General features: G+C 52.4%; 1 protein-coding gene across 1 annotated transcript in view; it reads left to right on the top strand.

The window, feature by feature from the left end:
- The window catches only part of EFCAB8 (EF-hand calcium binding domain 8), a 57,953-nt gene extending 49,203 nt beyond the window's left edge, over positions 1 to 8,750 (top strand). The window contains 6 exon segments of the mRNA XM_087853659.1: positions 232 to 400; positions 5,082 to 5,211; positions 6,402 to 6,606; positions 6,690 to 6,788; positions 7,711 to 7,873; positions 7,876 to 8,750. Of these exon segments, the coding sequence (XP_087709785.1) occupies positions 232 to 400; positions 5,082 to 5,211; positions 6,402 to 6,606; positions 6,690 to 6,788; positions 7,711 to 7,873; positions 7,876 to 8,120 (1,011 nt within the window). The 3' untranslated portion in view covers positions 8,121 to 8,750.
- Positions 8,751 to 23,821: the final 15,071 nt, after the last annotated feature.

Genomic DNA, 23,821 nt, shown 5'->3' with positions numbered 1-23,821 from the left:
AATCTGTATAGATGCAGTTGGTAAACAACATAGCAATATGCAAATGCTTCTTTATGACTTAACCGAAGGGACTAGAGGCGGCCAGAGAAGTGCCAGAACTTACCTAAGTTAATGTGGGAGAATGTCTAGAACTAGGACCCTGGGACATGGGCCAGGGGACTGTGTCCTAGGATCCTTCCAGAGGGCTCTACTAGCTCCAGTATAAGTAGTTCTCCTGTATTTTCCCTGTAGGTTGTGGCTGGCCAGACCATTTCCCTGGTTCCCCCCAAGCTTCTGAATACCTGGAAGGGCCATTTGGATAGTGTGGCAGACATCCTGTATGTGGATAGCTTCCAGCTGGTTATCAGTGCTGGCCAGGACTGTGACGTCAAGGCTTGGAAACTCTCCGGTGACACCATTGGTATGGGTCCTGCTGAAGGTCAGCCATGCTACATGGCCCATCATGGCCCTGTCCCCATTAGAACCTAAGCTGGCATAAACCTTATATCCTGTGGGGTGGGGTTTCAGGCCACAGCAGCTGTCTCTGCTCAAATAGTATCACAGGATTTCTAGTTGTCCATTCAGCAGTCTGTCCATCCATCAACTGTCCATCCACTCACTCACCCACCCACCCAAAATTATTTGCCTTTGTATATTTTTGTGAATCATATATCTGAGAAGGCACATCCCTTTCTCTTTTTAAAAATAAATTTATTTGTTGTGTTATAACATGCATAAAGAAAAGCACACAAACCAAAAGGGTTCAGCTTATGAATTTTCAGAAAGTAAATACATACCCATATAGCCATCACATAAAAAGCATCTTATACTTTCTTACACTTAGTACTTGCATGGTCTCTCTCTCAGCTCTTCTGCCTGGCCCCCAGCCTGCCTTGTATGGTCACCATATACCCTGGGAAGGCCTGAAGGAAAGAGTTGGTGGGTAGCTGCAGACTTGCCCTGTGGCTGGAACATCCTGGGCTATAATCTGTTATGTCATGTGAGGCTGTTCAAAGTTCACTAAGGACTCATCTGGTTTCTCCTCCTCCACAGAGGGTTCAACCTCCTCTCATTACTCTGTCAGGTTGGAAGCAGCCTTGGTCTCTTGTCTCTTATCAAAGGCTTATTCCTTTCTGAATTAATTCACCTAGGTTTCCTTGCGTTTTCAGCTCTTATATGGGTAAAAACTTTTTGGTTATTTTAAATTTATTTCTGTTCTCTGATGAAATTCCTCATCTTCTACTTTATATTCTTGAACATTTTGATCAAAGTTATTTTAAAGTCTTTGATAATTCCAATATCTGGTTCACTCCCGGGTCTGTTTCTATTGCCTATCATTTCTGTTGGTTCCAAACATGACAGAGTAACAAGGACTGGATTTACATCTCCACTTTAAATGACTAAAAGGATGAACAAAATATATATAACAGTCTCCAGACATTAGACAGCAGGCAGCAAAGAATAGCAATTCCTGAGGTATAATTTATACTCATATATTATACATAATATAATATACAAAATTAGTGTAAATTATATATAATATATACAAGTATGTCTGTAACATTATAAATTGTATATAATATAGTATAAATAGATGTAATATTATAATATATAATGTATATAAATATTATGAATGTACTTCATGTGTTACAAAAGATAGAAGAAAACCTCAGCATGTTAAAGAGAGAACTGGAATATATGTAAAAAGACCCAAATTGAAATTAAGAAATTAAAAACAATGTCTGAGATAAAAATACACTGGATAGGATTAATAGCAGATTAGATACTACAGAAGAAAAGTTTAGTGACTATGAAGACATAGTAATAGAAACCAAAAAAAGACTGAGTAAGCTGACATCTTAACTATATGACATGATGATTTGGTATATGGGTACATTGTGAAATAATTACCACAATCAAGATAATTATTACATCTATCACCTCACATAGTTACTACTTTTTTTTTTTTGGTGGTGAGAACACTTAATATCTACTCTTAGCAAATTTCAAGTGGGCAATATAGTATCATTAACTGTAGTCACCATGCTGTGCATTAGATCCCCGGAATTTAATTCACCTTATAACTGAAAGTTTGTACCCTTTGCCAACATGACTTTTCAACCTATCTCTGTCGTTATATTTAAATGTGCCTCTTTTGAAGAGCATTATATTGAGTCTTATTTTTTTCACCCTGACAACCTTTGCCTTTTAATTGGATATTTAGTCCATTCAAATATTAATGAAATTACTTACATGGTTTAAGTCTATCATCTTGATATCTGTTTTCTGTTCTTCCTTCCTTCTTCTTTTTCTGCCTTCTTTTGGATTAATCAAGTATTTAAAACAATTATCTTGTTTTATTCCTTTATTAGCTTTTTAATTGTTTGTTTTTATATTATCCTTTAGTGGTTACCCTAGAGATTATAATATGCACTCTTGACCTGATACCACTTCTTGTGCAAGAATCTTACTTTCTTCTTCCCACCACTCCTTCCTTCATTCACTCTCTCCCTCAAATAAATAAATAAAATCTTAAAAAAAAGAAAAGACTCAATCACTTAACTGACTGAGCCACCCAGGCATCCCTGCTAGTGATTAATTCTTTAAGCTTTTATTTATCTGAAAACATCTTTATTTTGCCTTAAAATGTTAAGACTATTTTACTGGGCATAGAATTCTCAGCTGGAAGTTTATTTTCTTTCAGTACTTAAAAAAAAAGATTTTTCCATCATCTCTGGCTTCTGTATTTTCTTTTGAAAAGTCAGTTGTAAGTTGACACTTTGTTTAATTTTTTTTTTTTGAGAGAGAGAGTATGTGTGAGTGGGGTGGGGTGAGGAGGGGCAGAGGGAGACGGAGAGAATCTTAAGCAGAATCCACTTAGGCAGACTCCAACATGGGGCTCGATCTCATGACCCTGAGATCACAACCTGAGCCGAAATCAAGAATCTGTCGCTTACCCGACTGAGCCACCCAGAGGTTGATACTTTGAACGTAATTTTTCTTTTTTCTCTGTCTGCTTTTGGTTTTCAGCAGTTTGACTATGATGTGCTGAAGTGTGGTTTTATTTGTGTTTATACTGCTTGGAGTCACTGATCTTTTTTAACCTGTGGGTTGCTATTTTTCATCAATTTAAAAAAATTGCCAAACATCATCTTCTCAGTACTGCTTTTACCCATCCTCTCTCTCCTCCCGTTGTGGGGTTCCAGTTACATGTATGTTAGAACATTTGACTCAGTCCCATATATCTCTCATACTCTGCTCTGTTCATTTTGTTGTTGTTGTTGTTTCCAATCTCTGCATTCCAGTTTGAATATTTTCTGCTGACCTGCCTTCCAATTCATTAATCTTGCCTTCTTCTGTATGCAGCCTGCTATTAAATCCATTCAGTTAGGGGCGCCTGGGTGGCACAGCAGTTAAGCGTCTGCCTTCGGCTCAGGGCGTGATCCTGGCGTTATGGGATCGAGCCCCACATCAGGCTCCTCCGCTGTGAGCCTGCTTCTTCCTCTCCCACTCCCCCTGCTTGTGTTCCCTCTCTCACTGGCTGTCTCTATCTCTGTCAAATAAATAAAATCTTTAAAAAAAAAAAATAAATCCATTCAGTTAATTCTTAATTTTGTTTTTGGTTTTTTGGTTTTTTTTTTTAGTTCTGAAATACCCATTTGGTTCTTTCCTATAGAATCCAAATCATTGTTGAAATTCTCCTTCTTTTCCTTCCCTTTGTTCATATTTTCCATTATTTCATTTACAATAGTTATTTTAAAGTTTTATTTGATGACTCCAACGTCAGAATTCTCTGTGGGTCCGATTCTTATGCCTATTTCTTCTTTTTAGGTTATACTTTTCTGTCCTGTAACTTCAGGTTATACTTTTATGTTATACTTTCCTCTCTTTTTACATGTTATATGCATAAAAAAAATTCATCCCTCCAAAATCCCCCAAAACAACAACACCTCCCCCGCCCACCACCAAAACCCAAACCCAAACCCAAACTAAAACCAAATCTAAAATGAAACCCCAGACTTTGGACTTTGTATAGAAGAACCACAGAGACCGAAATTTGCATGATTTCCCTCCAGTGCCTGTGCTGGTTCCTCTCTATGGGGCTGTTCATCTCACTGCTGTCAGGAACTGAGCTGGGTTGGGTCTGGACTGCAGCTTTCGGTAGACTCAGTTTGCTTCTGTTTTCCATTGTGACGTCTGTCTCCAGGGTGAAGTCTGTTGTGTTTGTTAAAAGGCTTCTTCCTCTAGTGGGACTTTGTCTCCCATGAACCTCATTCTATCTGTCTAGCCCAACTTCCAGGCCCTCAGCTCCCCCAGTGCTCAGCAAATGTCTGTGGAAAACACAGCGATGTGTATGGAACTCCATTAGACTTGATCCATCCTGCCAGCCAGAATGGCTCTCAGAAGCTTGGGCAGTTTCTCTTCCTTCCAGTAGCTTCCTTTGTCTAAGCCCACCCGCAGACTCAGAAAATGCTCCCAGAGAAGGAAGCAGCCCTCATTTTCAGGTCTTCTTGGAAGGACTCTTCCCTTTCTGTAATTTTAGTTCATCTGCTCTCTTTCACTTCTACACCTCTCCGATGACTTTTTAAAGTAGGATTTTTTACTATATTTTTTTTAAGTTCTAAAAAATCTGCAGCAGGAGAATGGCCTACTACTAGCTATGCCCTGCCCCAAAGCCGGACTCATGCTTCTCTGTTCTCACTCCCTGCTTTCCCCTCCAGCCCTGTTCCTCCCCAGCGCCGCCCCAACTCACATCTGATGGACACCCGATCATTTTGTGCCATTGCTACTTTCTACACGAGCTACGTAAGCCCACCCGAGGATCGCTGTCATCGCCACAGTGCCCTTTCCATCTCAGCCTACATGCGGGGCAGGATGCTTTGGCCTTTGCTCCAAGTATACTCTAGGGCTAGTGTCTGGTTCCTTCGGGTATTTGTTGAGTAGCCAGCATAATGCCTGGCACGTGGTAAGCATCCGGAGGTGTAGGCCAAGGGTAAGGGGTTGCTAGCTGACTCTTGAGGGGGGAGGGTGAAGGGCAGAAGGATCAGAGGAGGGGAGGTAGTCCAGTTCTTGTTACTGAGCTGGGTCTGGTTAAATCACAGGGACGTTTGGCCTGAGTGTTTGGAAAAGGTTGGAGGGTGTTCAGATGGTCGGTGATCTTGAAGTGAGAAAAAGCTCAGAGGAGGCCGACTCTACAGACACGGCCCAGAAGGTCTTCCGTCCAGAGTTGCAGTGAGTTATCACAGCCCCCCTGCTCTTTGCCGGCCCAAGGAGGGGGATGCTGGGAGCCTCCCCAGGTCCTGGGCAGCCTCATCTGGGCTGGGTAGTGCCGGACATCTCTGGGGAGGACCCTCAGAAGGCCACAGTCTTGGGACCTGCAGGACACTGGACCGTACAGGCGGCAGCTGTGGCCTAGGAGCCCAGCTCAGCCGAAAGTTTGAGTGGCACAAACCAGCAGGAAATATAAAAATGCAGGCCCTTCGATGGGCCCCCGCCCCAGAGCCAGGTCCAGATCAGCCAGGGCTGGCTCCCCTGCCCAGGCCATTTCTATGTGGCTAGAGGTCCCTAGGAGGAGAGTGCCCGGGGCTCTGGTCCTGAGCAGAGGCTTGAGTTATTTCCCTGAGCCCCGGGAAAGTCAGGTTGCTGCTTTCCTCTCCGGGTTCCTCCTCCACCCGTGTGCCACTCTCACTCCTGACCGAGTCTCAGATCATGTTGGGTCATTCCGAAAACTGTTTATTGAGGTCCTGCTGACTGCCAGACTCTGTGCTAGGTTCTAGAGATCCAAAACAATCCAGACACAGGTCCTGCCTCCGAGACCTCGCAGTCCCCTCGGGGAGATGGACATGCAAACTCACGGCTGCTGGTTTATGTGATGTGTGATGGGACTGTTAAGAACAGGAATGGCTCAGAGGACAGTCCCCTCATTGGGTGGGTCAAGTAAAAATCTTCATAGGAGAGGAGATTTCTGGAGTTGGGTTTTGATATGTAAGTAGGAGTTTTCCAGGTACCCATCCGGTCCTTGTGGCTCCTCTCCTCTTGTCGAGGTATACATCTTTACAGTCCCGTGTGGGATTAGCAAACAAGGCAGAGGCAGGGTTTCCCTGGGAGGGAGAGGATGTTTAAATATTTCGCAAGGGGAGGCCCAGGTAAGGTCAAGATGGGGTGTTAGGCCTCCATGGGGGAGAGCACAGGGTGGTAGGAAAGGTCACAGGACTTGTCAGGGGTCAGTTTAGTCTGGGCTTTGCTAACGTTCCCTGGACATTTGTTTAATGATGGGCCCTGGGCAGTACAGCCTCAGGGGAGGGATGAGAAGGTTGGGAGAGGCTCGGGCCCAGGAGGGAGAAAGCCTCTCCGGGTCCGTAGGAAGGCTACCCTGCCTTGTGGTATGAGGGCGTCTTATGAAGGAAAGGCCCTCGCGTCAGGGAGGAGCGGGCTCTGGCCGAGGCCCTGGTGTACCAGCGGCGGGAGCAGGTGGCGCTCATGGCTCTCCTGAATGGCAAGGCCGACGCGGAGGCCCAGGCGTGGGCCAAGCTACAGAAGATCACCCAGACGTCCCCGTGGGCCGGAGAGCGCTCTCCAGAAGACATCGAGCACAGCTGGCACAAGTGGGAGTCCAAGGGCAAGCAGGTGAGGCTGCGGGGGGACCCAGGGCACAGAGGGGCCCGCCACGGTCTGCCCCGAGGCTTCACTCTTGCCCGTGGCGCCCCCAGGTGAGCGAAGTTGTGGGAGCAGCATACAAGCCCAAGGACCGGTCCCAGCGTCACCGACTCCTGTCCACCCACGTGCAGTATGGCTGGATGAAGCACCAGGTGAGGCAGGGCGGGGCTTGCTCCCCGAGGTGCTGGTGCGGGAGGCTGGGGAGCCCCTCTCATCCACAGCCACCCTTGTGCCCCCAGGGCCCTCCAGTCAGGGGCCGGGGAGCGTCAGTCCTTAAACAGAATGCTGGGCCACAGGCAGTTGTGGGAGGAAGCTGGTCTGGCTGGTGCCCTGGACACCAGGCCACGGACACAGGTTTTTGTCTCTGAGGACACCCTCATGGGGCAGATGGCAGGCGGCTCTCCGCAGGCCTGGTACTTCTGATCGACTTAAAAGAATTTCCCAGAGTCTGTGGCTATTCGTCTGGCTGTTTGTCCGCCTCCATACCGTGGGCCGCTCCAGAGCAGACACAGGGTCTCCTGGTGCCTCAGGGATGGAAGGAATGGAAGGGCGCTCGGCTTGGGGAAAGAAAAAGGGAGCCGGGGATTTTGCAGGACAGCTTTGAGCCCATCCTGCCTCTTGCTTGGACAGACTCAAGCCTCTTCCAAAGGCGTTTGCCAATAGAGCTTCCTCCCTCTGTGGTGGGCTCTTGAAGCGAGAGACCCCTTCTGTCCTGGGCTTGGAGAGGTCAGTGCGAAGGGGGGCTGCTCAGCATTCCCGCCTTCTAGAGATGGGCCTCAGAGCGCAGCCTGGTGAGCGCTGACAGGAGAGGTGGGGGCCCCACTCGGGTCCAGCTTGAGGCGTCATTCTAAGATGGGGAGAGTCCGGTGCTGAGCACAAAGTGTTGTTGTCAGCACCAGGAGAAGGGCCAGTGCCAGACCTGGCACACAGTGGGCTTGCAGTGCCAGTGGGCTGTGGTTCTCCGTGAAAACCGTGGTACTCTGGAGACTTCTTTTGTCCAGGAAGACCCCAGGGCCCATCCTTCCTGTGAGGCTGCTCTTGGTCCTGGGTGAACCGCCTGCTGTTTCCCCCCAGATTTCACCTCAGATCTACCAAAGCCTGCACTTCAACAGACTGTCGCCCACCCACACACCTGACCTCCTGCTGCACAACATTCTAGAGCAGCAGGTCCCGCACATCCAGCTGGCAGCCCACGACAGCCACAAGCACCCGGATCCTGAGTGGAGCACCCGCTCGTCTGCCACCTCCCTCTTCCCCAGCGACACCCTCGCCCCGTCAGCCTCAGGCTTGGGTTCCTGGAGTCCGCCTTATCCAGCTCCCCGCATCTCCAGGCCTCCCCCTCAGTCCTGTCCCAGGCGTCCAGGTACATCGTGCAGAGGTCAGCGACCCCCATACCTGTTGCCTCATTCATTGAACTGCTGTCAAGACCTCTGAAGGCCACCCTTCAGTCCTCCATGAAGAAGAGCTACCGCGTCAGGTTCTAAGGCGGCCCATCCTCTCTCCAGTCCTCCAGCGCGAGGCCCGGGCCCATGGGCGTCCTGTCTGTCCCTGGCTTATTACCCCTGCCAGACCCAGAGGATAGAGGCCTTCTTCTATTGACCTCCTTCTTCACCAGAGTCCTGGAGAAGAAAATAAATATTTGCAGATATCGGAGTCCCATAGGCCAGGAGGTTGGGTCGTGTGTCTCTTGTCCCTTAGACACCAGGCTGTGTCTGAGATGGGGCCACGTTCCCCCAACAAGGCCCCGGTTGAATGCAGGGGACAGTCCCCTCCCCCAGGACACCTGGTGCAGCCGTCTGGCAGGTGAAGCATAGGGCCAGAGCCTCGAAGGCTCCGTGGTGATGCAGCCGGTGGGTCATGCCGCTGGGCTGAGCTGTTTGCTTCTGAAACTTGGTTCAGCCTCATGGCTGGAGTGAGGCCTGGCAGCCATCTGGAGGTGGTGGCAGCTGTGTGTCTCCTGCCCTGCTCTGTCTGTCCTCCTCTGCCATCGGGCACTCACCATAGGGAACTCTGCCTTTACAAACTGTTCTGCCCCTCTTGCAAGGGAGGCCCCGAAGCATGGTGGAAGGCACCTCGGCCTGGGTCACTTTGGACCCAGATTTTTCTGAGCCGAAGCCCCTCAATCCTTCCACTGTGTGCCGCTCTGGGCAGCGTCTTGGGTGGAGAACTCAGGGTGGATAGGGCGGTGGTAAAAGCGGTGGCAGGGCCAAGGCCTCTGCCTAGTGGTGGGGGGAAGCCCAAGGGGGGGCGGTGGGTGGTGGGGGAATGGGATGTGGTGATTACCAGACCTCAGGGGATTTTCTTTCTTTTTTTTTTTTTTTTAAAGATTTTATTTATTTATTCGACAGGATAGAGACAGCCAGCGAGAGGGAACACAAGCAGGGGGAGTGGGAGAGGAAGAAGCAGGCTCATAGCAGAAGAGCCTGATGTGGGGCTCAATCCCAGATCGCTGGGATCACGCCCTGAGCCGAAGGCAGACGCCCAACCGCTGTGCCACCCAGGCGCCCCCTCAGGGGATTTTCTTAAAGGCATCTGCAGAGCCTTCACCTGGGGGGAGGTTCAGGGTCTTTAGAAGCTGAGATCCTGACTTAGGGGCCATCTGGCTGGACACTAGGGGTCAGGACAGGTCAACCTCAGGGGAAGCTTCCACCTGACTGCCATTCGGTGAACCCTCCCCTCAGCAGGACCCAGCCCCGTCACAGCAGCATTTTACTGCCTCTGCCCACGTGTTTCGGTGTAGGCACATTGTAGGCACGGGAGAAAATTACCTCCTACGCGGGAGTGTCACCTCCTACGTGGGCAGCAGCTAACCGTGGGCACTTGTCTCCAGCCGTGGGAGCTTGCTGGCGGCCCCTCCAGTGGGCAGGCACCCCTGATGCTGAATCCCAGGCCCAGAAGGCACCCCCTACAGTGTTGTGTGTCTCCTGCTGCTCACACCCAGCCCCTCCTGGCCTGAGCCCTAGATGCCATATGGGACAGATCATTCTGGAGCATCAGGGTCAGAAGGAGCTTAGAACACAGATGGGGGACTGGAGGTCAGTGTCACACTGGAGCTGGTGAGTGAGGAAGGTGGGCTGGCGGCCCAACGTCCTGTCTCCTGGACACCTGTGCTCCCTGAGCCCCATAGCGCCCCCCACCTCCCTAGGCCCAGGTGCCTGCCCAGCCACACCAGCCTCTTCGCCTGCTCTCTGCCTTCTGCGTCAATGGCCTTTAAAACACTACTTATATTTAGCTTTCTTCTGATTCTAAAAGTACCGCAGGCTGAGTACAGAAAAATCAAGAAAATACCGAAAAGCATAAAAGCCAGTAAAAACCATCTGGATCCCATCTCCCAGAGATCAGTTTGGTGCATTTTCCTCTAGGTGTTTTCCTGTCTTCGCACACACGTGTGCAGACCTCATACACACGCACTCACACCCTCTATTCCCGCACGTTCATTCGCTCCTCGTACCTCACACCCACACAGCCCATGACCTTGGGACCCAAGCTTTGAATGCAACCTTCCTCACGTGATGATGAGCATGTGACCGTCGCTGCTTTTCCTCGTGCCCTCGCCTGAGACGGCTGTGTCCAGCCCCTCCCTGGGTTGCCTTCTTCAGGATGGAGGGCTGCGGCTAAGGAGCAAACATGCCTCCTCTTTGCCCCCTAACGATGCACTGCTAACAATCCAACAGAGGAACAGACATTTATCTCCAGTGGAACAGAAGCATTTTCCTGGGCCCGGCTGGGCTGAGGAGTCATGACCCCCCTGGCCGGCTGAGGGTGGGTGTCCTTCCACCAGGAGATGGGGCATGAGAGTACGGAGGGAAGTGTGGGGACAGCCATCATTGACCTTGTTTTCTGGCATCACTTCCTTATTTCACACTTGTTCAACACTTACTGAGCACCTGCTGTATGCCTGGCACTGCCCTGGGCACTGGGGACACCAGAATGAAGAACACCAGCCTTGGCCTACAGGGGACACGGACCACGCCTACGTGTGGACGCATCTTCACTGGCTTCTCCAACACATCGTGCTGAGCACAAGCATTGGGCACCCGGGGGGCAGAGCCATGGGACGGTGTGCAGATGTAGCGTGGCTCAGGAGAAGCAATCTCAAGTGGCTTCCTGGAGGAGGGGGCCTTTAGCCCAGAGCCGGCCAGGACCTTTGTGTTTGATGTCTGCTCCGCCTGAGTAGGGCTTCTGTTGGATCAAATGGCTTCCCCTTTGTGTGCTCCTCAAATATCCCTTCAGTGCCTGATACCCCTGCACGCTCTACCCCTGCCATGCTTTATTCTCACCACAGTATTTCTCTGTGTGTCTGTTTACCACTGTGCCCCCTCCCCCCAGCCCCGCAGGGCAGGACCATGTCTATCTTGTTCACAGTTCCCGTGCCTGGCGTAGTACTTGGCACATAGCAGGTGTTGGATAACTATTTGTCCAGTAAATATCTATAACTGTTAGCTCAAAGTCTCCCTCCCCCAGGGGCTCCTCCAAGATTGATCTCACCCTGGTTTTCCCTCTGGGCCTCTGTGTTCTCTATTTGCCAGCCCTGGATGGACTGTGGAGGGTCCCTCCCTAGTGAGGGACTGTAGACCCTGTCTGTGAGCCCCAAGGGACTTTTGGGAAGGGGCAGAAGACCGGAGGCCTTGAGGTTCTGCCTGGTTCTGGTATCTGGGCTTCTTTCAGGATTCTATGCTGAGTGGATCCTGACCGGGGTCGGGAAGGGTGGGCAGGTCTTGGACTGGCCGGTGGTGGTGTCAGCAAGGGCAACCGCAGGGGCAAAGGCCTGGGAGTGGGGCAGTGAGGAGCATCTGGGAGCCCAGCTGGGGGTCTCATTGTTCCGGAGGCCTGACCAGGGCTGGGTGTTCTGTGTGCTGTGCTTGGGGAGTGGGGTGCAGATCCAGAATGCCGTGTTGCCCGTACTCCTGACATGCATCACATCTCCCCCCAGAGTCCAGCACAGGAGTGGGCAGCCTGGGGCCCAGGGAGGGTAGGTGCCTGGACCAGGGTCACCGGCTTTTGTGCTGAGCAGTGGTATCTGGCCTTCGTGACCTGTTTCCCTACCAGTGCCGGTGGGGGCAGTAGGGAGGGGGTCTTCCAGCAGAGAGAACAGCCTGGGAAGAAGGCCCCAGGTGGGAATGAATCTGCATTTTTGGAGGTCAGTGTGGCTCAGGAGAGCCAACAGAGGAGGGAGGAGCCATGGGGAGAGCGGCCGGTCACACAGGGCTTTTTTCTCTTGGGAATCCTGAGGGCATTTTAATAAAAGGTGCAACGCAGTCTCACTGGTGTCTTGAAAGCTCCCTCTGGCTGCCTCAAGGGCATGGACTGCAGAGGCAGGAGTGGTTCTGGGAGCCCGGGATGGGGGGCGGGCAGGCGCCGGGGTTGGCCCGGCCCAGAGGGCAGCCGACTCTGATGGTGGGGCTCGCTGTGGGGCCTCTGAGGCAGCGGGAGGGGAGCTCCGGGCTGCTCGCGGCGGCTTCTCCTTCAAACCTTTTTTTCCCTCCCTTTTTACTTCAAGAGCTTTAAAAAACTATTAGATTCCCCCAATTCTCACACATAATTTTAAAATTGTCTTAGGGGCGCCTGGGTGGCACAGTGGTTAAGCGTCTGCCTTCGGCTCAGGGCGTGATCCCGGCGTTATCGGATCGAGCCCCACATCAGGCTCCTCTGCTAGGAGCCTGCTTCTTCCTCTCCCACTCCCCCTGCTTGTGTTCCCTCTCTCGCTGGCTGTCTCTATCTCTGTCGAATAAATAAATAAAATCTTTTAAAAAAATAAATAAAATTGTCTTAATTTATTTTAAAAAGGTTTCAGTGATTGAGATGTGTGTCATAACTCCACGATTGTTTCCCCTTGGCAAGCTGGTTTGCCCCCGTAGGAACAAGGCGGTGAGGGCACGCCTGCTGGGGAGGGAGCGCCCCCTGGTGGAACAAGTCCCGGTCACAGCCCCCCAGCCTGGCTCGGAGGTGCCGAGAAGGGGAGATTCCTTCCCCTGAAGAGGAGTTGGGCTTGTGGTGGGGAGTGAGGGTGGGTGGGGAACCTCTAGTTCTTCTTGGAGCCCGTGGAGGGGATGTGACAAGGGGCCGGAGAAACTTTCCAATTTACCAGATGTTTTACACACATTTTCTTACAAAGTTCCAATGCAGTAGGTCATCTATCCCCATTTTACAGATGAGAAAACAGAGGCTCCTATAGGATGATGAGTTGCCCAGGGTCACCCAGCCAGCTAATGTCAGCTAGGTTTCCAACCAGGGATTTCAGGGGTTCCTGACCCTTCTGGGCCAAGATGCTCAGGATTTGGGGGTGCTGCGTTTGGGTGGGGCATCCCTTGAACACTGGAGACAAAAAAGTGGTGGAAAGATTCCTTGTGACAGGAGACCCCGCCTCCTGTGGCAGGCAAGTTCAAAGGTCAGGAAAGGGAGTGTCCCATTGCCTCCTAGCCTGGACAGCCATGCTGTTCAAACTTCCCAGCGCGCTGGGTGAGCAAGTCGCTCACTTTCTCTGAGAGAATATTTTGTCTGTCCTCCTGCCCTCTAGGCTGGAGCACATACCTTGAGGGCATATCTTTTTGTGGGGAGTGGGCCGAAGGGAAGTCTTGGTAGATGGAGATGCTGTCCCATGAGTCATTTCCCTTTGCAAAGTGGGCAGCAGGGTTCTGAGTCCCAAGGCCTGGCTTCTGATTTGAGGAGTTGAGGAGGGAGCCCCCCAGCCCATCTGGCCCATCCAGCCTCAGTGTTCTTCTTGCCCACTCAATCACAGGAGCCAGTGGAACTGGACAGAAACGTCTTCTTCTCCCAACTTCTCTCAGTTACTACTTTTTTTTTTTTTAAGATTTTGTTTATTTATTTGACACACACAGAGAGAGAGCACAAGCAGGGGGAGTGGCAGGCAGAGGGAGAGGGAGAAGCAGGCTCCCTGCTGAGCAGGGAGCCCAACACAGGGTTCCATCCCAGGATGCTGGGATCATGACCTGAGCTGAAGGCAGATTCTTTATTTTTCCCTTTTAAAGATTTTTTAATTTATTTGACAGAGAAACAGCCAGAGAGAGAGGGAACACAAGCAGGGGGAGTGGGAGAGGAAGAAGCAGGCTCCCAGTGGAGGAGCCCGATGTGGGGCTCGATCCCAGGACTCCGGGATCACGCCCTGAACCGAAGGCAGACGCTTAACGACTGCGCCACCCAGGCGCCCCTGAAGGCAGATTCTTAACCGACTGAGCCACCTAGGCACCTATATTTAAATATTTACTTTTTTATATTGGTAATTCGTATCTTCTCTTTTTTTCCCCTTGATCAAAGGAGCTAGAGGTATCAATTTTCAATTTTCTTTTAATCCTTCTCATGAAATTGAAAAGAAAGTATGTTCGGTGCTGACAACACTTCGAAAATAGCTCTGATGTTCACTACTTGCCTTTTTAACGACAGATGGAGGGAGGGAGAGCGGGAACAAGGGGAAGAGGGGAGGAGGGAGAGCAAGCAGGGCAGGGCCTTGAGCTACGGTTTAATCACATTTAGGGGAAAGTTTATTAGCTCTTCACTTGCTTTGTATCTCTGGAGAATGATTCTGATTTTCCATTCATAGTAGGTAGCTACAGTTCCATTAAAAACCAATTTAAGTAAAAAAGGAGAACAGTCGATATAAGAAAACCGTTCCGTTAGCTAGAGGAGAGGCTGCTCACAGACTTGCCCAAAGGAATGGCGGCAGTGGGGCCCACGAGTCAGGCGACCTCATAACCAGCGTCAGGAGTCACTGCTGCCGGGCACCCCCTCTCCTGCCAGGGAAAGGGCAGGACATGGGTTTGCACCAGGAGATCCTGGGCCCTGAAGACAGTGACATTGGCTTGTCCCCAACAGTACCCTGATTGTGACTCACTTAAGAAAGTTCTCTTCAGGATGTTTCCTTCCTTGGTAAGTGGATCCTGGGGCTCTGCCTGAGGGGTTGCGAAGAGGTGAAATGTTTGTGGGAGTCTAGAGGGTGAGGCAGTGGTGGGAGAGGTGGTCCCAAGTGTGGGGGAGTTCCAGGAAGGGACGACAGTAAGGGAGAAAGACCCACCCGGTATTCTTCACTGAGCATATCGCTTGGACTCCGCCTGCGTGGGTATTTTTATGCTATTTTTCAGATGAGGAGACTGAGGCTCTGAGGAGTTAGGTAGGTTTTGTCTGGCTCTCTGAGGCGTTAGAGGTGCCGGGGGTGAGGGAGAGGAGAGCAGTGGCTAGAGCTGGTGTTCCACAGAATGTGGGCTGCAGAGCGGGACCAACGAGGGCTCAGATCTTAGCTTCTCTCCTCATTCCTGGTATGACTCTGGGCAAGTGTCCAAACCTCTCAGAGCCTCAGTTGCCATCTTTATAAAATGGGGATAAATGATTGGTGGTTGAATTCCCTGGAGGGAAGGGGACATGGCCTGGCCACAGAACCTCTGGATTCTCACCGAACGTGAAGTTGGCAGTGGCCGGCCCTCGGTGCCCTTTGTGCCGGCCGCTGGGGACCTCGGTGCTAAAGCAGATACTACAGGAGGACGGTTGCTTGATTATGAAGACATGCGCCCTTGGGAAGCCACTGCTGAGTGGCCAATGGCTCGCCATGTCTGCTGCTCGGACTCCAGGTGCTGAGGGCTGCCCAGGGGCGCCCTGTCTTCCTGCTCCTTCCTTCCCCATCCCTGCCTCGGTGGTCCTCAGGAAAGGCGCTGGTGGGCTCTTCCCCATGGCGGTGTGAGTGGCTGAGAGCAGCACAGAGCTGGCGTAGGGAGCTGTACTTCCAGGCACATCACAGGAAATCCCACAGAAAGCTGGGGCGGGGGGTGGCCCTGAGCAGTGGGGCATCACCTCGGAGCCGCTCCTGGCCTTGCCCCACCCTCTCTTGCAGGACCTGTTCCTCCAAATTGTGTGTATGGTTTATGGGTGCAAACTCATGGTCACCAGGGACACGTCAGTTTCCAGCCCTGCCTCCTGCCTGCCCTTTTCTTGCCCGCGTCCCGGGAAGCTGGGACTTAGAAGCAGCCCCGTGTCCTTCCAAACCTGCTGAGAAACGGGATCCCACTGCAGGGTATCAACACTCTAGGAACGCAGGGTCCCATCCTGATACCACTCACAGGGTCTTATTGGGGGGGGGGGGGGCTTTGTGTCCTTCTGTGGCTGAAGAACACAGGTTTGGTGCCTGACTGATCGGGGTCCAAATCCTGAGTTGCTGTGTGACAGAGGCAGGTTACTGCCCTTCTATGGGCCTCGGTGGCCTCATCTGTCAAGGGGGGGCAGGAGGAAGCAGAAGCATCCACCTCCTGGAGCGGGAGCTAAGGCAGGTGACAGGCTTGGCATGTTACAGTGACAGCATCTCATCGTTGTCAAGAGCCGGGCAGGGTAGCCGGTTCCGCCAGCGCCAACACCCCGCGTGGCAGGCTGCCTGGTGCCAGGGATCCTTCTGGCTCATGTCCTGGGTATGGAGCTGCTGGTGTCACCATGGAGATTGTCCAAGTGAGCCCCCGTGGCATAGGCGCCCCCTGACTCCCGGCCTGCTTGCAGGCAGGAGCTCCGGGTTGGCCTGGGGCCCAGGCCTGCGGCACCTTGGTCCTCCTGGGTGAGAAGTGGCAGCACTTTGCATCTCCAGAGGTCCTTCCTACCTCTCATCAACCAGAGGAGGCCGAAGGGCAGGGAGCAGCATGCCCGTCTGCAGGTGCCCGTCTGCAGGTGTGGTGACCAGGACCCCCCCCCCCCCGAGAGAGGGACGCGGCTGGACCCCAGGCTTCGCACTCTCCAGAACTCATCTCCCTCTTGTCCGTTTGCGGTGAGTGCCCCTGTTCTCCAGGGAATGTTACTGGCATGACCCTGACCCTAGACTAGGTGATGACCCTCAGGGAGTGTCCCCTCGAGACTTGCGGGAGGCCAAGCCGCCACCAACCCTGCCCATCCTTCATGGGCCTCATGCGGCATCAGTGCCCTGTTACAAGTAAATGCCCCGGTTTGTTCCCTGATTCCCAGAATCGGAGGCCGGGCTGTCCCCAGGGCAGCGCAGCTCGGGGCGTCAGCACCCCTCCCGCGGGAGTTCACTTCTCCAGCTCTGCTTCCGGAGCACCTATCGTGTAGAGACTGGGTGCTAGGCTCCAGGGACACGGCGGGGAGAAGACCAACAGGGGCCTCCCACGCAGCCCACAAGGGAGAATAGTAAAAATGGTCAAAAGACGTAGAAGCCAGGAAAGCAGGAGGTGGGGAAGACATGTGCGGTGGGAGGTGACGGAGAGGTCATCTGGGCATGGGAGCAGCTGGGCAGCAGCCGGCGGGCCGAGCAGCCAGCTGGTGGACGTTTTGGGGAAGAACGTTCCAGGCAGGGCACAGCTGAGACATCGCGGCGCTGGGGAGTGAGGCCAGTGTCAGGCGGCACCAGCGAGGTGGCTGATGGAGAGTGAGCGGGTGGGGCAAGGGGGGGAGGCCGGGCGAGGGGCAGCCGGGCAGGCAGGGCCTCGCAGATCAGGAAAAGGAAGCTACTCCAAGTAGGAGGGGTTTGCAGCCCGGATCTGGTCAGATCCTCCCTGGCGCAGAGCCAGGGAGGAGGCCGCTAGTGGAGCCACTGTGCAGAGGGGAGGGGAGCAGGGGTATGCAGGAGCCGGAGGCAGGTGGTACCTATTGGCAGGAGCGAAGGGTGGGGAAGGGAGGCATCTCACTCACATCCCTGGTGTTTGTCCCGAGGCCCTGTGCACTGCAAGCCCCACTGAACTCTCAGATAGGTGGGTGTCTTTCCCCCCTTTTAGAGAAGAGAGTAGAGGCTCAGAGAGGGAAAGTGACTTGCCAAGGACACCCAGCACAGAAACTAGAGTGGCATTTGCACCCCATATACCTGGCTCCCCACTCCCATGGCACTCCTGGGTGCCTTCCTGGTTCTGCTGGCTAGGTGACCATGGGCCAGTGGCTAAATCTCTTTGAACCTCCACTGGAAAGTGAGGCAGCCCCCGCCGTGATTCAAATAAGAAATGCCAACATCCCAGTGGGTGGCACTTCCAGGGCTGAGGACCCCTCAGGGAGGAGGAAGGAGCCCCCTCTAAAACTAGGTGTGAGAATCCACAGAGTTCTGGGCCCCGAGTAAACCCACCTCACCCGGGCTTGCACACCTCCTGGGACAGGGGCTTCAGTCCCTTAGAGTTGGACTGTTAGAAAGTCCTTCCTTGGGGCATCCAATTCTACCTCTTGCTCTGGCCCAGCTCTGCCCAGGATGGCGATGCGTGGTGGGGGTATTCCCTTAGTTTCTCACAGAGGCGGCAGGAGAGACCTAGCCATGCCAGCTTTCGGGGGCCCCAGCACCGCCTGCCTCACCCTCCCTGTGGACCCACAGCCTCCAACCCCCTACCCCTACCAGCCCTCCTTTCCCAGACACGCCACCAGCAGCGACTGCAGAGCCAGACAGCCAGCCTTGAACTCGAACTTGAACTCCAGCTCTGCAGCTCACAACTGACCACATGTGGGCCACTACTCCCTCAGTTCCTCCCATTGTACCTCCCTCCTGTGGCTGGTGGGAGAAGTGGATGTGGGGGTATACAGCAGGCACCCAGCTCCAGGCCCCGCAGGGCCAGCCCTCCATGAAGGATGCCTGTTACTTGTCATTTGTATCTCTCACCTGCCCTTGCGAAGTGCAGGGTCTCAGAACCTCCTGGGATGACACCAGGCATATCTGTGCTGATTGGAAAGGACCATCCTGTCCTGTACCAGGGGGCCTTCCGGAGGTCAGGCCGTCACTTGGGTGCACGGCTGGCTGGTGGCATTGACGGTGGATAAGCTGGCAAGGAAAGAAAGGAGAGGTCACTGGGGAGCTTTGCTATTCTGAACCCTGGGGATGGACCCTCCTCCCCTTTCTGACCTCAGACCCGCTGCAGAAGCTGAGGGCTCAGCAGACTCAGGGCTGTGTGTTGGGGGGCAGAAGCTCCCTGGCTCTGGGGCGGGAGGCTGGCCTAGTCCCTCTTTCCCCTGGCCAGACCTCTCCTGGAGCCCAGCCCCAGGGAACTGCCACCATTGAGGAACGAGCGGCTTCTGTGTGCCCATAGACCAGGAAGGTGTAGGGATTCGGGGAGCCCCAGAGTCCAGGCCCACCTTCCGGGCCACCTAGAGCTTCCCATAAGCCCTTGGGCCCCTTGGGTGAGAAGAGGGGTAGATGGGGGTGCTACCTTCTAGGCTCCTCGCCTGTGACCACAATGTGTGGCGACTAGCAGTATCTCCTCCTTTCTAGGGCTAAGTCATCCCCAGAGCTCTGGCAGGGTGACAGTGACCTAGAAAATGACCATTGTGGGTCTTCGCACTGGTCTGCCTGCCTGGGGGCTTGCAGCTGGACTTGACTCGAGGAAATCGTGTGGTAATTCCCTCACTCTGCGCGTGCGGGGCTCATACCCTTCACCGCAGTCAACAAGGACCTTTCACAGCAGCAGTTTGGGGGGCCTCAGTCTACCACTGGCTGGGAGGGGGTGAGGACCAGCCTTGCCCGGGAGCACATGAGGAAATGGACGGTGACTTCCTCTAGGTCACACAGTGAGGGAGCACCAGGCAGGGGTGGGGCCCAGGGTCCAGGGGTCCCTGAGTCTCAGAGAGGCCGAGGCCTCCCCCATCTGCCCTATCTAGCCTGGTGACCAGGGATTAGTAGGATTAGCTCAAATCCTGGGGCTTGAGCTAGGCTTATCGGAGGTGCCACTCTGGGGGGCCTGAGGGAGTGGTTTGGCACTCGGTATGTCCGGTCTGCCTTGGTCGCTGCTGAGCGCTGACTCCTTGGCCGGCCGCCCACTCCTCTGCTCCAGTCCCGGGGGTGGGTCGAGGGGCGGGCAGCCAGCCAGCCTTGTGCATTGTGGACCTGGACGGGGACAGGGAGGGGCACACAGGGATGACGACTGAGGCCTCGAGGTGGCCTTTGTTCTCCTGCGGGATGCTGCCGCCCCAGGGAGCCCTCCCAGAAAGAAACAGCCCCTTGCCCCCTGCTGGGCTGAATAGGCTTCCGTCTGAGACTGGGTCCCTCTCAGGGCCTGTTTCCTTATCTGTGCAGAGGACCATTCAAGTTCACTGGGACCTGTACCACCCAACCCAGGGCCTACTGACCTTGGAGGATGGACTGTGGGGCAGGGGAAGGGGGGGACCGCCTGGTCATCCAGGCAGGGGGCTAGCTGAAGCAGTGGGTGCCCCTCATGAAGAACAAGACTCCCCAGGGATTGGAGGCCCCGTCTGTGCCATCTGTGTGATTGTCTCCGGGGCCTGGGGGGGATGAGGCGGTCAGGCTGTTCGCAGGGCCCCGCTGGGACAAAAGCCAGGATTCCTGCCCTCTAATCATGGTTCCGCAGTCAGTCCACCCGAACCTGCTGGAATTTGAAGTGACCGTGGGAAGGGGTGAAGGGAGAGCAAGCACCAGGGGCCTGAGGGTTGGGAAGACGTCGCAGCTCTGCTATAACCCGCCGTGCGAGCTCAGCAAGTCTCCCTGCCTCTCCCGTCCCGGTTCCTCATCTGTGGGGACGAGATGAGGCGATGGGGATGAACGCGCCTGTGCATTACGGAATGCTTGCAGGTGACAGCAGTGTGTGTCTAGAACACTGGGGAGAATTTACTTGAGTCCTTAAGAGAGTAGGAACCATGGAGGGTAAAGTGCCACATGAGTGTCAAACAGCAGGAGTTTCCTCCACAGCTGCTCTAACCATAGAAAACGTCACTGAAGGTGAAGACCCCATTTACAATCGCCCTACTGCTGGTGAAAGATCCAGGATTAGATCTGACAAAAAAGTGCAGAATTCATACGAAGAAAGCAATGGCACTTTACTGAAGCTGTTGAAGGAAAAATTGAAGACCCAGAGAGAAGACTTCATGTTCCAGGAAGAGAAGAACTGACATGGCCAAGAGATTTATTCTACATACGTGAATCCATAGAACCTCTGTGGGTCCAGCTGTTAAAAAATGCAGCTTGATTGACACAAGTGGATCGGAAAGTTTGCCCGGCAGAGAAAGTGTATGAGAAGCAGAAGTAAAGAGCGGGGCGCTCATCACGGCACACATGGACACATATTCCAAAGCTAGAGTAACTCGAAGGATATGGTGTTGGTGCAGGAAGAGGCAGGGGGCTCAAGGAAGTGAGAAAGAGACCAGAAGCTGTGCTTCCAAGCTACAGAGGAAAGATGGTCTCTACTGGTATAGATGGTACTGTACTGTGGCTTTTGGGTAGTAACTTAACAAAAATTAAACTAGATCCCTACCTCACACCATGCACAAAAATAAATTCCAGATGCATTAAAGAGCTTTTATACATCTGAATCTTGTGTGTGTGCATTTAAGAGTATAACCATCACTTATCACATATCTATTCTTACATACGTAATATCTATATAGATACATAGATATAAAATCAGTAGAAACGTGGGAGCATATTGCTATTATCTTGGAACTGGGCAGGTCTTTCCTGAAATGATACAACTTAGAATCTATAAAGGAAAAAATGATTTAACTACATAAAGTTTTCAAAAATATCTGCTGACAAAATACACGTTCAACAAAGTTAAAAGACAAATTACTGGAAGAAAACATGTAGAATGGTTGAGTGAGGCTGGGAGGGGCATTTGGGGGAGGAAGTGGGGGTGTCTATGGCTCAGCTTTTCATCAAATCTCAGTATGGTGTGGCTTTTTAATCGCAAGAATGGTTCTAAAAAAATCCACAGAAATAATGCCGGGTTGGCTACTTGTGGTTCCCAGGTCCACTGATTGTTGATAGCTGCTGGGGGGTGGCAGGAGTACAAGGTGACTCCTTGAAGCCCATCCCACTGTGGAGACCATGGGAGGGCAGGTACTGGGGCCAGCTGCTGGTGAGGGACTTGGCGGATGGCCAGAGGGACGGATTCTGCAACAGGACAGGTGCCAGTCCAGGGTGCCCTCCCAGGAGACTAACATATTTCTGTTTATCCATCCTTCTAATGCCCAGCTGGACCCTTGCCAGCCTCTGTACCTACCTGCCCCTTCCTGTATGAATTCCCTCCCCTGTAGGCTCCATTCCCTGGGCCCTTTCCAGTTTGGCCAGCCTGTCCCTCCTCTGGGACCCTGCTTAGGGGCAGTGTCGTGTCCCCCCCCCCCCCCCCGGCCAAGGACTGGGCCTCCTATCACCGGCCTGGGGATAGAGGCTGACAGTCGCCTTGGTGATCATTTACCCAGGGCCTACTGTGAGTCACGGTAGACACCAGCACTAGCTACTGTTTTTAGCGCTTCCATAAGCTCTTGAGTAAATACTCAGCAGGGGGGACTCAGCTAAGGCAAAGATTATGCGTGCAAAACGAGTGACTGCTTTAGGGAAGAGAAACCAAAAAATTTATACCTGCGTTTCTAATAGCATACGGCAGTGATGGAATGTGCTATCCGAATTTATAGGATTTTCTTACATCTCTTAAGTATCCCAAATTGTCTCCATTAAAGGATTTAAGGTATTTCATAGCTTTTTTTTTGTCAATTTTTATTGTGGTAAAAGACACATAACATAAAATTTACCATCTCAACTATTTTCAAGTTTATAGTTCAGTGGTATTAACTATATTCATAATCACGTGCAACCATCCCCACGCACCATCTCCATAGCGCATTCCATTTCGTAGAACTGAAACTACAATTAAACCATTAGCTCCCCATTCTCCCCTGCGCCCGGCCCCTGGCAACCAGTCTACTTCCCGTCTCTGCGAATTTGACGCCCCTCAGTAGCTCCTACAAGTGGAATCGTACCGTGTTCGTCTTTCTGTGACTGCCTTGTTTCATGTAGCATAATGTCCCCCAGGGTCATCCGTGTCGTGGTCTATTACAGACTTTCCTTCCTTCTCCAAGCTGAGTAACATTCCATTGTGCGGGCATGTCCTGTTTTATCTGTTCACCTGTTGTCGGACACTTGGTTGCTTCCATGTTCTCGCTACTGTGAACAATGCTGCTCTGAACATGGGTGTTCAGAGGCCTCTTTGAGACCCTGCTCTCAGTTCTTGTGGGCGTGTACCCAGAAGTGGGATTGCTGGATCAGACGGCAATTCTGGTTTTAATATTTTGAGGAACCGCCATGCTGATGATTACCACGCATCATTTTACGTTCCCACCAGCAGAGCACGGGGTTCTGATTTCTCCCCCTCCTCACCAACTCTTATTTTGTTTTTGTTTTTTTAGTTTCTTCTTTTTTTTTTAATAGTAGCCATCCTAATGGGTGTGAGGTGGTATCTCATTGGAGTTTTGATTTGCGTTTCTCTAATGATTAGTGATCTTCAGTGGGCTTACTGGCCATTTGTAAATTTCTTTTAAAAAATGTATTTGCCAACCAGTTTGTTTGTTTTAAAAGATTCTATTTATTTGAGATAGAGAGAGAGAGCATGAGGGAGGGGCAGTGGGAGAGGGAGAAGCAGGCTCCCCACTGAGCAGGGAGCCCAGTGTGGGGCTTGATCCCAGGACCCCGAGATCATGACCTGAGCCGAAGGCAGACGCTTAACGGACTGAGCCCCCCAGGTGCCCTTCATTTATATTTCTTAGGAGAAATGTCTATTCAAATCCTTTGCCCATTTTTGAATTGTTTCGTTGTCGTTGTTGTTGTGGTTGAGTTTTAGGAGTCTCTATATGTTCTGGATAGTAACCCTTTATCAGACGTATCATCTGCAAATATTTTCTCCAATTCTGTGGGTTGTCTTTTTACTTTGTTCACTTACCATCTTTGGAGGCACAGCATGGAATAGATATGTGATACCTGGTCCAGAGAGGGTGTGTGTCCTGTCTAATGCCACACAGTAAATGGTCTGTGTGATGAAACACTCTGTGGTGGGCAGAGGTGGGACTTCTCATCCCCACCTCATCTGATACAACAGCCACAATCTTGTTCCATTGTACAGATGGGGACACTGAGGTCCTGGGAAGGCTGGGTCTTGCCCGAGGTCACAGATGAGTCAGGGGCGGAGCCGGATGTGAAGCCAGGGAGATGGCTTACGTATAGGCATGACACTGCCTAGGTTTAAATCCTGGTGCTGCACTTGTGAGCTGTGACCTCTGGTGAGTTTGGGCTCGGAGGCTTCGCTGTCCCCATCTGTGAAATGGGGCGTCGTGGGGCTATTGTGAGGGTGCCTGGACGCTCGGGACATGATGGAGAATTGCTAACCGTGGCCTCAGACATCACATGCTAGCCCACCCTCGCTCTTTGGAGCCAGAAGACACTCAGACTTGGGCTGGACTGTGAAGAATAAACTTTAATCTCTCTTGGGGTAGG

This window comes from Ursus americanus, chromosome 22 (assembly GCF_024610735.1).
Source record: "Ursus americanus isolate L20-20 chromosome 22, mUrsAme1.1.p, whole genome shotgun sequence".
NCBI lineage: Eukaryota > Metazoa > Chordata > Mammalia > Carnivora > Ursidae > Ursus > Ursus americanus.
The sequence above is the reverse complement of the archived record's forward strand: the minus strand, read 5'-3'. Positions and strand labels throughout refer to the sequence as shown.